This window comes from Tursiops truncatus, chromosome 20 (assembly GCF_011762595.2).
Source record: "Tursiops truncatus isolate mTurTru1 chromosome 20, mTurTru1.mat.Y, whole genome shotgun sequence".
Taxonomy (NCBI): Eukaryota; Metazoa; Chordata; class Mammalia; order Artiodactyla; family Delphinidae; genus Tursiops; species Tursiops truncatus.
This window is the reverse complement of record NC_047053.1, coordinates 40,454,631-40,473,458: the sequence shown is the minus strand read 5'-3', so window position 1 is coordinate 40,473,458 and position 18,828 is coordinate 40,454,631. Positions and strand designations below refer to the sequence as shown.

Genomic DNA, 18,828 nt, shown 5'->3' with positions numbered 1-18,828 from the left:
GCGTTCTCTCAATGTCATAGGAGACTCCACGGCCACAAAATGGAACTTTATTCAGTCACAGACACGGCCCTCCATCCAAGAGCCCCAGAGGCAAGGGCCTGGGGCCCAGTGCTCCATACCCAGAGCTCGTCCTTGGAGCTGGGCAGAGTAGGACACTGGCTGAGGGCCAGAGCTGCCTCTTGCTTACAGCCTTAGGCCTAGGGTAGCAGCAGCTGTGGCCCGGCCTCTCCCAATGCTGGGGGCTTGGCTTTGTGCCCCAATCCCCTTCCTGACTGAGCTCTATAAGGGACTATTTTTTTTAAAAAGAATATAAGCAAAGTGCTTTGAAAAGAAAAAGAACACTGGAAACCATCCAGAACACAGAGAACACCCTATTCCCGCTACGGGGTGAAGGGAGAAGGTGGAGGTGGCCAGGTGCCTACAGGGAAGGCTGACACTTCACTCCTGCCCATGTGATTTCAGTCTCGAAAGATGGATATTCCACGAGGGAACCGAAAGATACTCCAGGCTCCCTATAGAAGTATGCTGGGGCCATGCTGAACTGCCCTGACAGGCAGCCCTGGGGGCTGAGGAGCAGACATGCAGGATAATGGAAAGAGCTAGGGCCACGGCTGGGAGGGAATCCTCAGAGCCCAGGCTCCCCACTGAGCTGGAACACCAGCTCACCTCTGAACTTCAGGACCTTAAAATTGAAGGAAGATGACATTCTCATTTCTACCTGAGTTGTGCTTGCACAGAGGGGATGTCTGTACCCTCGTGGACGTGAAGGGGAGGCCCCGTGCCTGCCTCCTGGGTCCTATGGAGGGGGACCCACCACATCCTTTCCACCCTTCCCTCCCAGGCCCTTGGGCCCAGCTCTGGCCAGGAAAGGGGGGAGGCCATAAAGGAGGAAGACCACGCCTTTCATTTTCTCCCTACGGTCCTTATCGTCCATACATCCCAAATACTAGGAAGCTGAAGAAGACAGTGACCCCCACCAGGGAGACAGTGGCAGGTGCTGTGAAGAACTGACGGTAATTGATACGGAAGTACCAGACCACACCCAACAGCACCACAAACACAGGCACCATGAGGCTGCCCACACTGACGCCGAGGCTGGGCGGCTCAGTGGCTGAAGAGGGGGCCAGGGAGGCCGAGGGGCCTGGAACAGCTGACCCAAGGGGTGAGTGGTGACAGTGAATCACACAGTTGTCGGTAATGTTCAGGGAACGCAGTGTGCGGCCTGGGTCCTGCAGCAGGCGGCCCTGGTAGATCAGTTTCATCTGGCTTTCTTGTCCAGGGAAGTATTTACTGTAAGGATGAGACAGACAGAAGGACAGACAGAGGGCAAGGAATGAGAAGGCTGGAAGGCCTGGACCAACAAAGCAAGGCACTGGGGGGAAACTGCAGGGTGGCTTTCTAAGGAAGTACTCCCCCACCCGCCCTGTAAGGGCCGCACCTGACGCTTCCCTGCTGCTCCCACGTCTGTATCAGCCTCCTCCGAGAAGACCAAGGGCTGGGGGCATGGGGTGCAAGCAGCCTCCCACTTCCCAGCCCACCTACCTCTTCAGAGCACCCACAGTATCCTCTGGCCTGGCCACAGCCAGCTCCTCGGTGTCGTTGAGGAATTTGAGCCGCACATTGATGAGGCAGGCGCTATCCTCAGATCTCTGGGGCACCTCTGGACCGCTGCTCCCCGGGCCCGCTTGTCTTTTGGGCAGGCCTTGGATGTCAAGCAGATGCTCAAGGCTGGGCTCAATACCACCCCCAGCTCCGGGTTCCCCTGTGGAGTCTCCCCCACCTTCGCCAGCCTCTTCAGCCTTCTCATCATTACCCTCTGATGGATGTGGGAGTTCGGTTGGCTCTGGGGTGACTTGGCCCGCCACCAGATGGTCCACATGCCCCAGGTGGAGGACGGATGTGTCGCCAGCTGACACAATAGTGCCCAGGAGCTGGCTGCTACCGCTGTCGGCTACGTAGGTAGAGAGCCAAGCTAGGACCAAGGCTAGAATCAGCACCGCCACACCTGCCACCACAGTCACCTCATTACCCACACCCTCAATAAGGGTGACATCAGAGAGCTCCATGGCCTGGCTGCTGACTGGGTCCACACTGCGGGAACAAAGGGGGACAGCATCAGCAGGGCATGAGGGGTCGCAAGCAGGTTTCCTGTTTGTGTAGGCTCTAACTGACCCAGCCCCGAAAGAAAATGGAGTTCAGTGTCCTGTAGAGACACAGACCTTCCGAACTCTGGACCCCCAATCTACAGCTAAGGACTTACCCCTTGCCTCTAACCTGAAACGCTGGCTTTCAGGTTCCACGCCCTTCCTCTCTCACACTCCCACCCCCCGAGTAAGCACGGATCATCAGGAAAACCTTACAGCTTTGTTGCTGCTGCTGCTGCTGTTACTGTTCGTTGCTTTTTTGGCAGGTGGGGAAAACATTTGCTTCTGTGAGCCCTGAGTTTCTCTAGGATTTTTATCTATTGGTAAAGCAACTATGCCCCCCCTGAGATGCCTCCAAGGTGGCTTCAGAGAAGCCAAAAAAGCCCGGAGTATTTTATTTGGGGCCCCTTTGAAGGCACAGCGCAGCCACTCTTGCCAGATTGTGTCATTTGAACTCAGTCTCATTCACGGTCACGGATCTACGTCCAGATGTCAAGAGCCAAAGAAAATTAATTTATCAAAAGCAAAGTCAGACCAACCCAAAGGGACAGCCCAGGAGGGGCCATCAACAGACACTATGCAGCGGACATTGTGTCTGCCTCCTCCGAAATTCTTCGGGCAGCAAAGCAGAACAGACACCAGAAGGACCACCCTCCTGGGTCACTGTAGGCTCACAAATGCAAAACCACTACCTGCATAGAAGTGATTCGGACAAGATTCCAAAATGGCTCTCACAATGCATATCACAATCTCCCCTCCTGTCCTGTGTTCTCCCTCGGCAGTTTCTTAGAAAGGTAGAAAGGATATCTGCTTGCTCCTTGGAGTACCTACTCTTTCCCTTAGAGAATCTGCTGCTTTCAAAGCTGTCCCTGGGCAAATCCAGTCTGATGATTATCATTACCAGACTATTCTCACAGCACCTATAAAACTTCATTATACTTATCTACCAGTCCATCTCTCTACTAGACTCCTGGAAGATAAGGTTCACATGTATTTCTCCATGTACCGTAGTGCCCAGCATAACCCCACAGTAGCTGCTCAAAGAACACTGCGGAACATATCAACATCTGAATACTTTTCACATCCTTATTTAGTACGTGGGCCCTGGGATCAGGAGAAACAACAAACAAAAAAACTCCCAAACTAACTATAACCCCCTTTGCCTCTTACTAGCTCTGTAACCTCAAACAATTTTCTCAGAGACTCAGCGTTCTCATCAGTAAAATGGGGTTAAAAATAGTACCTACCTCATAAGGTTGTTTTGAAGATGACGGGAAATCATCGAAGCAAAATACTTAGCACAGTGCCTGGCACATTGCAACTGTTCAGTAAACAAACAGTAGCAGTCATTTATCACTCCCACAACTAACCCCTAATGGTAAGAAGGTTAACGGCATTAACCCTGATTTAAAGAAAAGGAAACTGCGGCGAACAGAGGCAAAAACGACTAGCACAGGCACAGGGAACTTTCGAGGGGAGGGACTGGGCAGGACCCCAGGTCTCCCTCCTCAGAGGCCTCTTTGCTCGCTCCTCAACCTGTGAGCGACCCTGACGGCGCGGTGAGGAGGGGTCCCCGATCCTGCCTTTTCTGACGCGAAGGCTCCGCGTTTGGGCGGTCCTATTCCCGCGGCGCTGGAGAGGAGTCCGTGGGCCCACCCACCTCCGGCCGCTGTGGCCAAACCCGCTTCTCCCAGCCCGCGACGGGTAGAGTCAGGTGAGGGGTTCACAAACCATCCACACCCCTCACACTTCGGGGCGGGGCCGGGAGACTGGGGGCGGGGCTTGAGTACGCGGGGGAACATGGGAAATTAAAGGGGATCTGGACCGGTACTGTGCCTGGATAAGGAAGGAGATCCTCACCTGAAGCGGCCAGACTAAGTGTTTTGACTTCGCCAAGACGGCCCGTGGACTCACCTTTCTGTAGAGGCCGGGGGAGGGGCTGGCTAGCCCTGATTCTGTCCAGGGTCCGGGCTCTTCCGGCTTCTCCCGGAAGCTGTTAGAACCAGAGACAGGAAGTTCCGCCTCCGCGCCTTGCACTGATGACGACAAGCTACGTAAAGCGGGCTGACGTAAACGTATTCTTTAAATAAAAGGGACAGGTTTCTCAGCGGAAGGAGGGGCGGAGTTATAGTTGGCGGGATCCTGGCCCTCCCGGGGCAAGGCCACGCCTGGTGGGCGGGGCCTAAGGAGCCCATGGATGAGGGGCGGGGCCAGGAGGGAGTTACGGGAGGTGCTTGGGCAAGGGGTGTGACTTCGCGTCTGGATGTCCGAGCGGGCTGGCACCGCTGGGCAGACCAGAGCGGCGCTTTCCTCTTCGCAGCCTTTTTCTTCCGGCCTTGCTCCCAGCCTCCCGGGCTGATTGGATTTACTACTGCTCTGCAACGCGCACTGAGCTCCGGGTTAGCGGAATCAGCCGGGACTGGTCTTTCTGATCTCAAAGAGCCCAACTCAGGGCTAGTCGAGATGACAGACAAGGAGACAATTTAGTCACCAGCCGGTGCTCCGAGAATGCGGCCCCAGGTAGTGTGGAACCTTGGTAAATAAGGCAAGAAAGCATTTCAAAAGAAGGCACAGATTCATTGCAGGCTTAGGACACAGGAAAAGCAGGAGCCCCAAGAAAGACAGGGAAAAAAGGTTCAGCTTACAAGAATTTACAAGAATTTATCCGGATTTTTGAAATTAAAATTTGTTCTAAAGACGTTTTGGGGTTTTTGCTGTTGTTTTCCGGTGAACTATTGATTGAAGTGTAAATAATGCTGACGGGAAAACTCAAAAGCGAAGAGCTCGTTAGTTTTCACCAACTGAACACATCGGTGGAAACAGGACTCAGATCAAGAAATAGAAAATGAGGGCTTCCCTGGTGGTACAATGGTTAAGAATCCTCCTGCCGATGCAGTCGACACGGATTCGAGCCCTGGTCCAGGAAGATGCCTCTTGCCGCGGAGCAACTAAGCCCGTGCGCCACAACTACTGAGCCTGTGCTCTAGAGCCCACGAGCGACAACTACTGAGCCCACGTGCCACAACTACTGAGCCCGCGTGCCACAACTACAGAAGCTCGTGCGCCTAGAGCCCGTGCTCCCCAACAAGAGAAATCACTGCAATGAGAAGCCCGCGCACCGCAAGGAAGAGTAGCCCCCGCTCGCCACAACTAGAGAAAGCCCGTGCGCAGCAACAAAGACCCAATGCAGCCAAAAATAAAGAAAGAAAGAAATAGAAAATGACCCCAGAACTGCCCTTCAGGCCTCTTCGCCACTAACTTGCAAAGAGTAGTCACTACTATGATTTCTGTCACCATAGTTTTCTGTTTTTGTATTTTGTATAAGTGGAATCAAACAGTATGTACTCTTTGGTGTCCGGCTTCTTTTTTTCTTTTTCAGTCTTTTCTTATTGTGGTAAAATATACATGAAATTTACCATTTTAACCTTTTTTTTTTTTTTTGCAGTACGCGAGCCTCTCACCGTTGTGGCCTCTCCCGCCGCAGAGCACAGGCTCCGGACGCGCAGGCCCAGCGGCCATGGCTCACGGGCCCAGCCGCTCCGCGGCACGCGGGATCCTCCCGGACCGGGGCACGAACCCGTATCCCCTGCATCAGGGGATATCCCCTGTACACATGTACAATTGAATATATATCTGTACAATTGAATATTCAATTGTGTATATATACGATTGAATGTATATATACACAATCGAATACTCTCTCTCTCTCTCTCTCTCTCTCTCTATATATATATATATCACATTTTCTTTATCCATTCATCTATTGATGGACACAGGTTGCTTCCATATCTCGGCTATTGTAAATAATGTTGCTGTGAACACTGGGGTGCATGTATCCTCTTGAATTAGTGTTTTCATTTTCTTTGGATATATACCCAGGAGTGTAATTGCTGGATCATATGGCAGTTCTATATTTAATTTTGAGGACCCTCCATACTGTTTCCCACAGCGGCAGCACCAATTTACATTCCCACCAACAGTGCACAAGGGTTCCCTTTTCTCCACACCCTCAGCAACATTTATTATTTTGATCTTTTTGATGATGGCCATTCTGACAGGTGTGAGGTGATACCTCACTGTAGTTTTGATTCACATTTCTCTGATTATTAATGATGTTGAGCATCTTTTCCTGTGCCTGTTGGCCATCTGTATGTCTTCTTTGGAAAAATGTCTATTCAGGTCTCCTGCCCATTTTTTTTTTTCCTGCCCATTTTTTAATCAGGCTGTTTCTTTTTCTTTTTTTTTTTTTTTGATGTTGAGTTGTATGAGCTGTTTATATATTTTGGGTATTAACTCCTTATCGGTCGTAATCATTTGCAAATATTTTCTCCCATTCAGTAGCTTGTCTTTTCGTTTTGTCAATGGTTTCCTTTTCTGTGCAAAAGCTTTTAAGTTTAGTTAGCTCACCAGAGGTGAAGTCTTAAGATAGCCATGGCGGTGAGGAAAATGGATAGAAGGGAAGAAGGAAGAACTGGCTGGGGATGCGGATATGCTTGGAATATCCTTGGAATGCTCAGCAGCTGGGATGAAGGGGTGGAAAAAGTGGAGGTTGAGTCTGACAAGGATGCGTTTTGTGAGTGTGTACAGCAAAGGACAGGATGCAGTTGAGTTAAGGGTGTTTTGAAAGAGGGGCTTTCAGGGTTAGGTTTTTGAGGGTGGAGGAATTATGAGAGGAAAAGAGAGGAAAGAAAGAAGCCTGCAGTTGGGACTATATCACTGCCCAAAGCTGGTCTCTCACATATAATAATAATTTAAAATTAACAGAGGATTTTAAGGGATCTTAGCTCCCTATCTGTTTATTTTTCCTAAACTATTGAACTTGGGTATTTTTATACCTTTATGCGCAATTATGATGGCTATAGAACGGTGAATGTATCTGTAAATCCTGGATGGTGCCTTAACTAAATGTTTATAGTATATCCGTCCTGTAAAAAATCAAGAAGTGCTCCTTCCCTAACCGCTAGATGCTATTTGTTTCGTGTTTGCCTATTTGCTAGGCAAAAAGGTGTCTGTTCCTTTAATTTGCATTCATTGGATTACTAGTGAGGTTTTGCACATCTGTCATGTTCCGTCAACCACCTTGTAAATTAATAGTTTAGGCCTTATGCCTTTTCTTCCCTTCAATTTTTTTTTTTTTTAATTTCACAAGGATCCATGGGGATACCCCTTTGTAAAAAATTCAAATGCAGACCATAAAAAGCCCCACTGGCACAGTCCCTCTCCCCTCCCCAGAGGGAAATATTTGGGAACCTGCCTTCCAGGCCTTTTTCTATTCATCTCTAATCATGGGGCTTGGTTTTGTTTGCTGTACATGTTGTATTCCAACCTTGGTAACAGTCTTGGTAATCTTTCCAAGTAGTACATATGCTGGTCACTTGGAATCCCTTCCCAGTTTTCTCCTGCCGTGGGTACTACCCTTTGTAAGGACTGAATTGTATTCCATAGTGTGGTTTTGTTTACCATTTCCCACATGTTGAGTTGTTGCTAGCAAGGCTGGGCTGAATATTCCTGTGTGTACCAGCCTTTTGTATAACTGGGGAGCAATTTAAGGGCACTGCTCTTGCCCACTGAAGAGGCAATTTCCTTTCTGACCCACAGGATAAGCAAGAACTTATGTCTCCATATCTTCACAGGCACTGCATATTATCGATCTTTAAAATGTCCCCTGGGAATTCCCTGGCAGTCCAGTGGTTAGGACTTGGTGCTTTCACTGCGGTGGCCCGGGTTCAATCCCTGGTCAGGGAACTAAGATCCTGCAAGCCACCAAAAAGTCCCTCAATCTAGTAGGAGAATTATATCTTACTGTTGTTTTAATTTGCATTTCCCTAATTACTGGTGAGGTTGAGCATGACCATTCACTGCTTTGACAGATATTTGAGTGTCCACTCTCTGCAAGGCATTGCACAAGTCAGCAATGGTGAATAAAACAGATGTCATTCCTGCCCTTACAAATCAAGGAAATGAAATCTTTTAGCGGCAGTTACTTTTTCAACATTTTGCCTTTTACTTGTGTTTTTGATTCGGTGCTTTTATAACTAAATTTAAATTTTTTCTGTATCCAGACCGATGAGTCTTTTCTTTTATGCTTTTATCCTGGAAAATCTTCTCTTACCCCCAAATCAGATACATAATCACATGCATCTTTTGCGTTTTCTTTAAGCAGGTATTTGTCATTGTAAATATAACAGAAAAGGCCATGCTCGCTAGGGTCTGCCTGCTGTAAAAGGGGAGACAGCTCGACATCCTCCCGAGAGTGAGGCTCCTCGCGTGGCCCCAGGACTAGAGAGGATTTCCCTCTCTTCTCTCGGGCTTTTTGGATCTGTGAAATTAAAGCAAAACTTTCACCTAGAAAGGAGATGGTGCTGCTCTGCATAACGAGGTAAAAGACTGTCTTCATGTTGGTGAAAGGAAATACCCGCAGATACAACTTTCCACGGAGGAGGGGAGGCTGGGCAACAACTGCAGGAGGCCGACCCAGGACTCCTGATACATCTCTACCATGTGACTCCAAGTGGTAATTACAGTGGAGAGCCCAGGGTCCCTCACCTCAGCAAAGGGACAGGAGAACAGCCACCTCCTCCAGGGGGTACTACAAGCTCAGGGTCTGGGAGAGTTCCTGTGTTGTTCTTATACTCTTTCTCCTATCACAAGAGTAACAACTGCTCAGTGCAGAAAACCTGGGAACCACAGAAGAGTACAAAGAGGAGGAATAAACATGGAGCGATAGGTATCTCAGCCACATTTCAACCTAACAGTCACACTTTTGTTCTGTGCACAAATCATTTATTTGCATTCATGAAAACTGGCTTTGGGCTTCCCTGGTGGCGCAGCGGTTGGGATTCCGCCTGCCGAGGCAGGGGACACGAGTTCATGTCCCGGTCCGGGAAGATCCCACATGCCGCGGAGCGGCTGGGCCCGTGAGCCATGGCCGCTGAGCCTGCGCGTCCGGAGCCTGTGCTCCGCAACGGGAGAGGCCACGACAGTGAGAGGCCCGTGTACCGCAAAAAAAAAACAAAAACAAAACAAAACAAAAAAAAAACGAAAACTGGCTTGGCCTAAAAAGCTTCCTCTTAAAGATGAATGGTGGTACTTTTGACTCTGGGACCAGAGGAGGAAATGAGAGGGAAAGAAGGGAAAGCTGGTGGCTGGTCCTTCTGTTACAGACCCTCTAAGACCATGAGTGCGGTGACCACAGTTTAAGATACTGTGCATCACTGAGGGGTGAGGAAAACCACCCAGTGCAACCACCCAGAAGGCTCTGCAGAAAGAGGGCTATTAGGCCAAGTCTTGGGGATCAAATCAGCTTCAACCAGGGCAAAAAAATGTGGGAAGGGTAGTCCAAGCAGAGGGAACAGCACATGCAGATGCCTGGAAGCAAAGGGGAGCAGGTCATATCCAGCAACTGGTAACTAGTTTGCTAAGGCTGAGTTACAGGCATCTTAGAAGGGAGAAGGCAGATCACGAGGCCAGGGAGCTTGGCGGAGGCAGGGGCTAGAAGGTTTGTCTGCCTTGTTAAGTTTTTATTTTAGCCTGAAGGTGGTGTGGAGCCACTGAAGGGCATCATCAGAGTTCCGATTCCCAAAGATCGTCCCAACATCCTTGCACGGCGTGGGTTTTAAGACCAGTCAGTGAAGTCCTCCCTTGAAGGGACAAAAGCAGGACGGGCATTGGCAGCACTGCTAGAGGCAGAGGCTGTCACTCTTTAGGAGTCTGAACAGGTACATGGGTAGCAGGTCTCGGGACAACGAGGATCACTTCCTCCCGGCTTGTGGCCCGCCTGGATGGAGGGGCCATCATCCACTTAGGCGAAGGAGGAAGATGCGGACAAAGGCTGAGTCTGCAGACCTTCCCATGGGAGAGAGGAGCTGAAGTTCAGGTCGAGCTGGAGGTCAGCGGGTGGCTCAAGAAGCCAGTAGAGGGATGAGCTGGCCCCAGCGGACATGCAGAGTGTGGATAAGAAGCCAGGGACTGGTCCTCCAGGGTTGCGGGGGCAACTGACGGAGGGGGCAGGACAAGCTCTGGGAGCAGCTGGGCACGGGGCTCACTGGATACACCCCTCCACACGCAGCAGCAGGTAGTCCCTGAGGAGCGGGGGCAGGGGGAGGCGGGCGGCAGCCTGTCGGCAGCGGCTACCCAGCTGAGCACGGATGGCCAGCCGGGCCAGGTGCTGCAGCCGCCTCGGCTGATTGACCATGCACAGGGCCGAGCTGTAGAAGGCTTCGTGCTCCTGGATGGGGAGTGGAACAGGGTCAGATGGCCCAACGCCCTGACTTTGCCCTTCCATCTGGGGGTGACCTAGTGGTGGGGCCCTGGGATTTTGCAACCTGCACCCACCTGGGCGTTTGGCTCATCTTGAAGGACTCAGATTCAGAAGCAAAGGCCCTGCAGGGGTCATGGGAGCTGGGACCACACTGCAGAGCAGGGTCTCAGCCATGTCTGCACCCACCCCCACTCCAAAGATACTGGCACAGTGCCCACTCAGTCAGAGATGCCTGATAAATGTCTATACTGATGCAGGTAAGAGAGAGGCTAGAGAGTTGTGTGCAATTAAAGGTTGTCCTGAGCTTCCGGGGGCAGGGGACCCTGGAACCCAGAGGTTTCACTCTGCCCATCCTCCTCCCACCCAGAGTCCCTCTTGCTCCTGCCTCCAGGAAGCCCACCCTGGAGGGACAGGCCTGGGGCTCATCCTTCCTCTCCATCTCCCCCAGAGCCCAGGAAGGAGCTGTGCTCATGGGGCGGACTTACCTGCCACAGCTCTGGAAGCACTGCCTCAACCCAGGTATCACAGGATGGAACACAAGGGTAGGCATTAAGCAGGACTTCCAGGGCTCGAGGGAAGTTGGCACAGTGTCTCAGCATCTAGAAATCAAAAGAGAGTCTCAGGGCTTCCCTGGTGGCGCAAGTGGTTGAGAGTCCGCCTGCCAATGCAGGGGACACGGGTTCGTGCCCCAGTCCGGGAAGATCCCACATGCCGCGGAGAGGCTGGGCTCGTGAGCCATGGCCGCTGAGCCTGCGCGTCCGGAGCCTGTGCTCCGCAACTTGAGAGGACGCAGCAGTGAGAGGCCCGCGTACAACAACAACAACAACAACAAAAAAAAAAAAAAAAAGGAGTCTCAGACTAGAAAACAAAAGAGGGTCTCAGGGGTACCATGCCTCTACCAACCAGCCTGGGCCAAAGCCCCACTCACATCCAAATCTGTTCTTTTTTTGCCTGCCCACGTGCCATGCAGGATCTTAGTTTCCCGACCAGGAATCGAATCCGTGACCCCTGCAGTGGAAGCGCAGCGGCTTAACCACTGGACTCCCAGGGAAGACTCACATCCAAATTTGAGAGGCCAAGATCTGAGTCCCTCCTCATCCTTTTCTAGCCTCAGTTTACCCTACCTTCAAGTGTGCTCCAACCTCCTGGCCCCAGCCAGTTTCCTTGGGGGCTGTTTTTCTCCCTTAGACACCCTCTCCCATAGCCCTCACTGGTCCTTCCCAAGAGGCGGACAGATCTCTGGCCCAGAGAGCGGGCTCTCTGTCTCTTAGCCTCTCTTCCTGGAGGCTGGGCAATTCCAGCTCCAGGCATACCCCGCCCGTCAGGAGTCTTCTTTCACAGGCCCTCCCTGCGCACCTCAGGGCGCGCAGGCTGGGCCCCATAGTCCAGCAGGGCAGCAAAGAGGATCTCGGGCTCCCAGTTGGGGGCGTCCTGGACGGCCTGCAGCGCGCAGTCCATGGGCGTTTCGCCCGCCCCATTGGGAACTGCAGCGCAGGCCCCGTGGTGCAGCAGCAGCTCAGCCAGGCCCCCGCAGCCGTTGGCACAGGCGTTGTGCAGCGGCGTGTGGCGTTTGCGCCCTGCCGCCCGGGCATCTGACCCGGCTTCCAGGAGCCGGCGCACGGCGGCCTGGTGCTGCCGCCTGCTGCCCGGGCCCTCGGCCCCCGCGCACGCGGCGTTCAGGGCCGTCTCGCCCTGGCTGGTGCGCAGGTTCACGTCGGCGCCGTGCTCCAGGTAGAGAGCCACATGCTGCTCCAGGCCTCGTGCCGCCGCCACGTGCAGGGGCGTCACCTCGCTGTCCTGTACCGCCAAGTTCACGGTTGCTCCCGCCTCCAGCAGCTGCTTGGCGCACCTGGAGGCAGGGTACAAGGCCCTTGAGGCAAATCCTGAGGGACCAGGCCTGGCCTGGGACCCCCTCAGCCTGCTGTCATCCCTGACCCCTTCTTCCCACCTCTCTTGGCTCAAGCGAGCCTGGCGCCCACCACCAGACTCACAGAAGCCCCATGACAGAGAGCAGAGCTGGAAGGCCCATCCAAGTCACTGGGAGCATTTCAGTTTTCAGCCCAGAAAAGTTGTGGTGCAGCCCAGGACATACAGCAAGTTAGTGACTGCGGAGGAATTAATACTCACTGCCTCAGACCGTCCCTCCCAGAGTCTAACCTGACTCCCCCATCAGATAGGGACCCCAAGGCCTTGTTCTGAATCACTTGTCAGTGGTCTCCTAACATTTTTTTTTATTAGCCCTATTTTCTTTTATTTTATTTATTTATTTATTTTTGCGGTACACGGGCCTCTCACTGCCGGGGCCCCTCCTGCCGCGGAGCACAGGCTCCGGACACACAGGCCCAGCGGCCATGGCTCACGGGCCCAGCCGCTCCGCGGCATGTGGGATCGCCCCGGACCAGGGCACGAACCCATGTCCCTCGCATCAGCAGGCGGACTCCCAACCACTGCGCCACCAGGGAAGCCCTTCTCCTAACATTTTGAAAGCACAGAAAGTTTTGAAAACCCACTGATGTGTACACTGTGAAGCACAGAAAATTAAGGAGTATGACCCCCAAAGAAAACAGAAATAGAAGTCCTAATTAGTAAAAAACAAAACAAAAGTCGTAATTAGTATTTTCTTCCTCTCTCCAAACATGAAGACCACCTTTCTCAGCCAGCCACACCCACTCCAGCAAAGGAAGGCACTTGGGTCCCACTTACTTCACTTTCCCCTGGAGAAAACAAACAAAACCAAACAACAAAAACCAGGTTTTAGGGAGCACGTGTTTCACAGGTGTTTCATAGGTCAGAACACTGTTGAGGCAAATATGCATCATTAACCGCCTCCGGGTAAACCAAACACGCTGCAAACTAAATTCATGATGGCACTAAACTAACAGGGATTTAAAAAGCCAGAACGGTAGCCACTGGAAACTCAGGAGCAGATCCATCAACCCCATCGAAACCCTGATGAAAAAGTGTCCTTCCCCAAAATGGCCAGCATTCCAGCTCCCTTCAGTGCGCATGTCCGGTAGGCACTTTGCTCAGTGGCCAAGCTCTGAGTAGCAGCCAGCCAGCCACACACTACTTAATTTATTACCTCGGTAAGTTCTAATCATAGGCTCGTTTCTGTTTCTATATACTAAATTTAAATAACTCCAAGAAGCTCGCCCAGTAGGGTTCCAGGAAGTGAGACCATTCTCAGTTCACTTCAAAGGATCAAGTGTGCTGGAAGGTGCACCACATGCCCATAAGACCTCAAGAAAGGACTGGGAATTTTGGATCATTTCTGGGTCCATCACTGATCTAGATCTACATGGGTAGATTCCAGCACGTGGGCTGTGGAATGCCTTTCAGGAGCCCTTGATTCCTTGCCCCCACCAGCCTTATCTGTGGACCTGACTTGTCAAAGTGCAAATACCTTCATGTAGGGTGTGGCCAAGAAACTGTTGACCTTAAAAAGGTGGGAAGAGGAAGCGTCCATCACACTAAGATTGGGAAACACTGGGCTAGATCTTTCTTGATGCCTACCTCAAAATAGCTAGGAATGTGGCTGCAGAGGGTTCCCAGGGAATAGGAGACTGCAGTTGGGACAGGGTTTTTCCAAAAAGCAACAGGGCTTCTGCCTACTGGGCTTAGCTGATGTGACCTTGGACAAGTCACTAAACCTTTCTGAGTCTCAGGTTTTTCACCATAGAATGAGACCTGTCTCAGGATAGAAAGCCCAGAGATAATAAACCCATGTACCTATGGTCAACTAATCTATGACAAAGAAGGCAAGGATATACAATGGAGAAAAGACAGTCTCTCCAATAAGCGGTGCTGGGAAAACTGGACAGCTACATGTAAAAGAGTGACTCCCTAACACCATACACAAAAATAAACTCAAAATGGATTAGAGACCTAAATGTAAGACTGGACACTATAAAACTCTTAGAGGAAAACACAGGAAGAACACTCTGACATAAATCACAGCAAGGTCTTTTTTAATCCACCTCCTAGAGAAATGGAAATAAAAACAAAAATAAACAAATGGGACCTAATGAAATTTAAAAGCTTTTGCAAAGCAAAGGAAACTACAAGACAAAAAGACAACCCTCAGAATGGGAGAAAATATTTGCAAACAAATCAATGCACAAAGGATTAATCTCCAAAATATAAAAACAGCTCATGCAGCTCAATATTAAAAAAACAAACAACCCAATCCAAAAATGGGCAGAAGACCTAAATAGACATTTCTCCAGAGAAGACATACAGATGGCCAAGAAGCACATGAAAACCTGCTCGACAACACGAATTATTAGAGAAATGCAAATCAAAACTACAATGAGGTATCACCTCACACCAGTTAGAATGGGCATCATCAGAAAATGTACAAACAACAAATGCTGGAGAGGGTGTGGAGAAAAGGGTACCCTCTTGCACTGTTAGTGGGAATGTAAATTGATACAGCCACTATGGAGAACAGTATGGAGGTTCCTTAACTAACTAAAAATAGAATAACCATGTGACCCAGCAATCCCACTACTGGGCATATACTCTAATAAAACCATAATTCAAAAAGATGGGGCTTCCCTGGTGGCGCAGTGGCTGGGAGTCCGCCTGCCGATGCAGGGGACGCGGGTTCGTGCCCCGGTCCGGGAAGATCCCACATGCCGCGGAGCGGCTGGGCCCATGAGCCATGGCCGCTGAGCCTGCGCGTCCGGAGCCTGTGCTCCGCAACGGGAGAGGCCACAACAGTGAGAGGCCCGCGTACCGCCAAAAAAAAAAAAAAAAAAAAAAGACACATGCACCCCAACGTTCATTGCAGCTCTATGTACAATAGCCAGGTCATGGAAGCAACCTAAATGCCCATCGACAGACGAATGGATAAAGATGTGGTACATATATACAATGGAATATTACTCAGCCATGAAAAGGAACGAAATTGGGTCATTTGTAGAGACGTGGATGGATCTAGAGACTGTCATACAGAGTGAAGTAAGTCAGAAAGTGAAGAACAAATATCGTATATTAACGCATATATGTGGAACCTGGAAAAATGGTACAGATGAACTGGTCCGCAGGGCAGAAATAGAGACACAGATGTAGAGCACAAACGTACAGACACCAAGGGGGGAAAGTGGCTGGGGGGGGGGGGTGGTGGTGGTATGAATTGGGAGATTGGGATTGACATGTATACACTAATACGTATAAAATAGATAACTAGTAAGAACCTGCTGTATAAAAAAATAACTAAAATAAAATTCAAAGAAAAAAAAAAGAATGAGACCTGTCTCCCATGACGTTGTGAGGACATGTGTTTCTGGCACGTGAGCTGGAGACACACACACATACCCACACACCCCCTCCCCAAACCATCTCAGCCCCTGGGCACCTACTGTAAGGACTCAGGGGTTGTGCAGAGGTGCAGGGGTGTTGTGCCTTCCTCAGACAACACATTGACCTTGGCGCCGAAGGTCAGCAGCAACCGCACACAGTCGGACTGGGCCCGGGCACAGGCCTCGTGCAAGGCGGCCCGGCCCCCAACCCGGGCGTCCAACTCAGCTCCCCGCCGGATCAGGTAGCGGGCGCAGTCGGTGTGGCCTCGGGCAGCAGCGATGGTGAGGGGTGTCGTATGCTTGGCTTTGGGGGTCAGCACCCAGAACCCTGGGGGGAGCAGGCAGTGTTAAGGGGGGTGGGTATGAGGCTGGCAGGCAGGGCAGGCTGTCATGTACAACTGACGCTGCCCTGCCCTCTGTACGCCTGGCTGAGCACAAACCCTGTGCCCGTCTGTACCTGTGGAGAGGGGCTTGCTCAAGCCCCAGCTGAGAGTGTAAATTGGAACAGCCTTTTAGAAGTTTGTCAGTCTGTAACAAAACGTAATACGTGGGTCATAGGAAAAACATTTAATTGCTCTTTTTTTTTCTTCTTTTTTTGGCCACACTGAGAGGCTTGTGGGATCTTAGTTCCTCGACCAGGGATCGAACGCTGGCGCCGGCAGTGGGAGCGCCGAGTCCTAGCCACTGGACTGCCAGGGAATTCCCTTAATTGCTCTTTAAAACCACAAGGGCAGCTAAGGAGGGTGAATCCTGTTAGGGAAAACTCTGGGTCTTTGAGCTGCTGGTGGAGTCCTTGGCTCTTTTAACTTGGGCGCGCTGGTGTTGGGGAGGGGAGGGAGTTACACACAGGAGTGCCTGGAACTGACTCAGGGAGTGGCCAGAGCAGAGCTGAAGAAGTCCTAGGATGCTCCTGGGGTGGGGAGGGTGGCATGGAAATGGGGGGAAGGGCAGAGAGGGAGGATAAGAGATGGAGGTAGAGAAAAGAAGAGTGGGAAGAGGGGTCGATCACGGGACTGGTGTTGAATCCGAATTGTAGAAATCGCCAAGGTCTTGTTCAAAGGACACAGATGGCTAATATCCTGCTGTCAGTTGTTTGCATTGTAGCTAAGTAAATCCCTGGGTTTCCTAAATCTTGGGTAAAGCATGTTTTGTTTTTTATTAGGATTGAAATTAAGGCCAAGTTCCATTTGGGAGATGGAGATGGTGGACATGCTGGAAGAGGAGACCAGGGTGCCCTGGGTGGGGTCACATCTCTAACAGTTGAAGGAATTTGGCCTGGTGGTGACCGTGAGAGCATAAGCTCTCCAAGGATTTTGAACCCCCATATCCATGGGTGGGGTGTGAGGCAATCTCCTGTCAATCTTTTTTTTTTTTTTTTTTTTTTTTTGCGGGGGTGGTTTCTTTTCTCCTGCCTAAGAACAGAGCAATCATTTGGTTTACATGGACAAACCTTCTGGTCAGAATAGATCCTAAGGAAGATCATTGAACAAGTACACAAAGATGTTGGTCATACTGTTATTTAAAATAGTTTTTTTTAAAAAGGAAACCTAGGGACTTCCCTGGTGGTCCAGGGGGTAAGACTCCATGCTCCCAATGCAGGGGGCCTGGGTTCGATCCCTCGTTGGGGTACTAGATCCTGCACGCATGCCGCAACTAAGAGTTCGGATGCCTCAGCTAAGAAGTCTGCATGCCAAAACTAAGACCAGGTGCAGCCTAAATAGATAAATAATAAATATTTTTAGCAATAAATAAATAAAACAAAAAAGAAGCCTAATCTAACCAATCTGTTTGGGGACTAGTTCTATAAATCATGGCACACCCATACAATAGAATTCATGCATCTATTTAAATTATTACGTGGGGAATTCCCTGGCAGTTCAGTGGTTAGGACCCTGAGCGTCCAGTACCGAGGGCCCAGGTTCAATCCCTGGTTGGGGAACTGAGATCCCGCAAGCCGCGCGGCATGGCCAAAAAAAAAAAATTATGTGGACTTATGGTTATTGACATAGAAAGATGTTACATGAAAAAAACAGGCTATAAATAGCATCTGGAGTATAATTTCATTCTATGAAAGAAAAAATATTCACGCGTGGAGATACATTCAGAGAAACGATTGCATTCGACTACAACTGTGTTCCTGTGGAAGTCATATAACATGTCACTATAACTTGAAATCTGAAAAGACATACAAATCACTAAGCATGCCTCATCTCTGTTTAGGAGGGAGCTGGAATCGGCAGTGGGAAGGGATGGTCTAGTCTATGGTCTGGAGGGGGGCGATGGGGCCCAGGCTCCCCCCCCACCCTCCCCTCCTCCCTCTCCCTCCTCTTCTGCCCCCACCGGGTGCTCCCTACCCTGTTCAGCTGACCAGGCCAGCTGGTTGCTCACTGTCTCCACAATCATGTTGGCAGCGCCTTCATCTTGGAACAGGGCTTGGATCTGTTGCAGGTCACCGGAGAACAGGGCATTGTGCACAGCTGGGTCCCGGCAGGAGCAGCGCGGCCGAGTGAGTTGGGTCCGGGAACTCGAGGGGCACCTTTGGCTCTGGTACTGCTGGGCTGCAGCCCGCCGCCGGTCCTCCCATTCCAGCCACTCCCGCTTCAGGCGGAGAGAGCGCAGGGTGGAGGAGGTGAAGGGGAAGGTCTCCCCTGCCATGGGGAGGGATCCAGGGGTCTGGGCAGTGGCAGCTGGGCAGAGCAGGTTCCCTCAGCCCGACTGCCACCCTTGCTCTGAGGAGCCACCCTGCCCCCAACCCGTGACCCAGAGAAAGGAGCAGCTGAGGCTATAAATAGGCCCTTTGCTGTCCTGGTAAACAGTTTGCCCAGAGTCATGATCTTGGTGCAGAGAAAGTGTTGGGCCAACCCCCAGCCCGCGGCTAGGGACAGCCCCTGCCCCTGCAGATACCCTCCAGCTGGGGAGCCGGCCCTCAGCTGAGCTCCAGGTCCACACCTCCCACTTCTCTGGAGTGAACATCTTGGGTTGGCAGGGTCCGAGGTGAGTGAAACAGTCAATCAGGGAAATGGACGGGACAGGGTCTCTCTGATGCTGTCTGGAGGGCAGACCCCTGCCCAGGAAATAAGGGCCGGTGAAGTCAGAGTTTGAACCCCTCTTCTTGGCATCT

The 18,828-nt window shown here is 51.2% G+C and overlaps 2 protein-coding genes across 6 annotated transcripts; both read right to left on the bottom strand.

The window, feature by feature from the left end:
- Positions 1-30: 30 nt before the first annotated feature.
- On the bottom strand, positions 31-4,161 carry TMUB2 (transmembrane and ubiquitin like domain containing 2). Of its 5 annotated transcripts, none has more exons than XM_019939475.3 (4): positions 4,059-4,138; positions 3,392-3,465; positions 1,543-2,091; positions 31-1,290 (listed from the first exon to the last, which is right to left on the bottom strand). In XM_019939475.3, exons 2-4 carry the CDS (start codon positions 3,424-3,426, stop codon positions 924-926), a joined length of 951 nt encoding a protein of 316 aa, XP_019795034.1. In that variant the 5' UTR covers positions 3,427-3,465; positions 4,059-4,138; the 3' UTR covers positions 31-923. The 5 variants fall into 5 exon arrangements, with proteins under 5 accessions (XP_019795034.1, XP_033702616.1, XP_019795033.1 ...); XM_033846725.2 differs by lacking the exon at positions 4,059-4,138 and adding an exon at positions 4,005-4,049; XM_019939474.3 differs by lacking the exon at positions 4,059-4,138 and adding an exon at positions 3,805-3,983.
- A 4,723-nt stretch (positions 4,162-8,884) lies between these two features.
- ASB16 (ankyrin repeat and SOCS box containing 16) lies at positions 8,885-18,364 on the bottom strand. The gene is made up of 5 exons (XM_033847529.2): positions 18,062-18,364; positions 15,768-16,035; positions 11,761-12,253; positions 10,890-11,003; positions 8,885-10,371 (listed from the first exon to the last, which is right to left on the bottom strand). The coding sequence occupies exons 1-5, from the start codon at positions 18,360-18,362 to the stop codon at positions 10,186-10,188; spliced, it is 1,362 nt and encodes a 453-aa protein (XP_033703420.1). The 5' UTR covers positions 18,363-18,364; the 3' UTR covers positions 8,885-10,185.
- Positions 18,365-18,828: the final 464 nt, after the last annotated feature.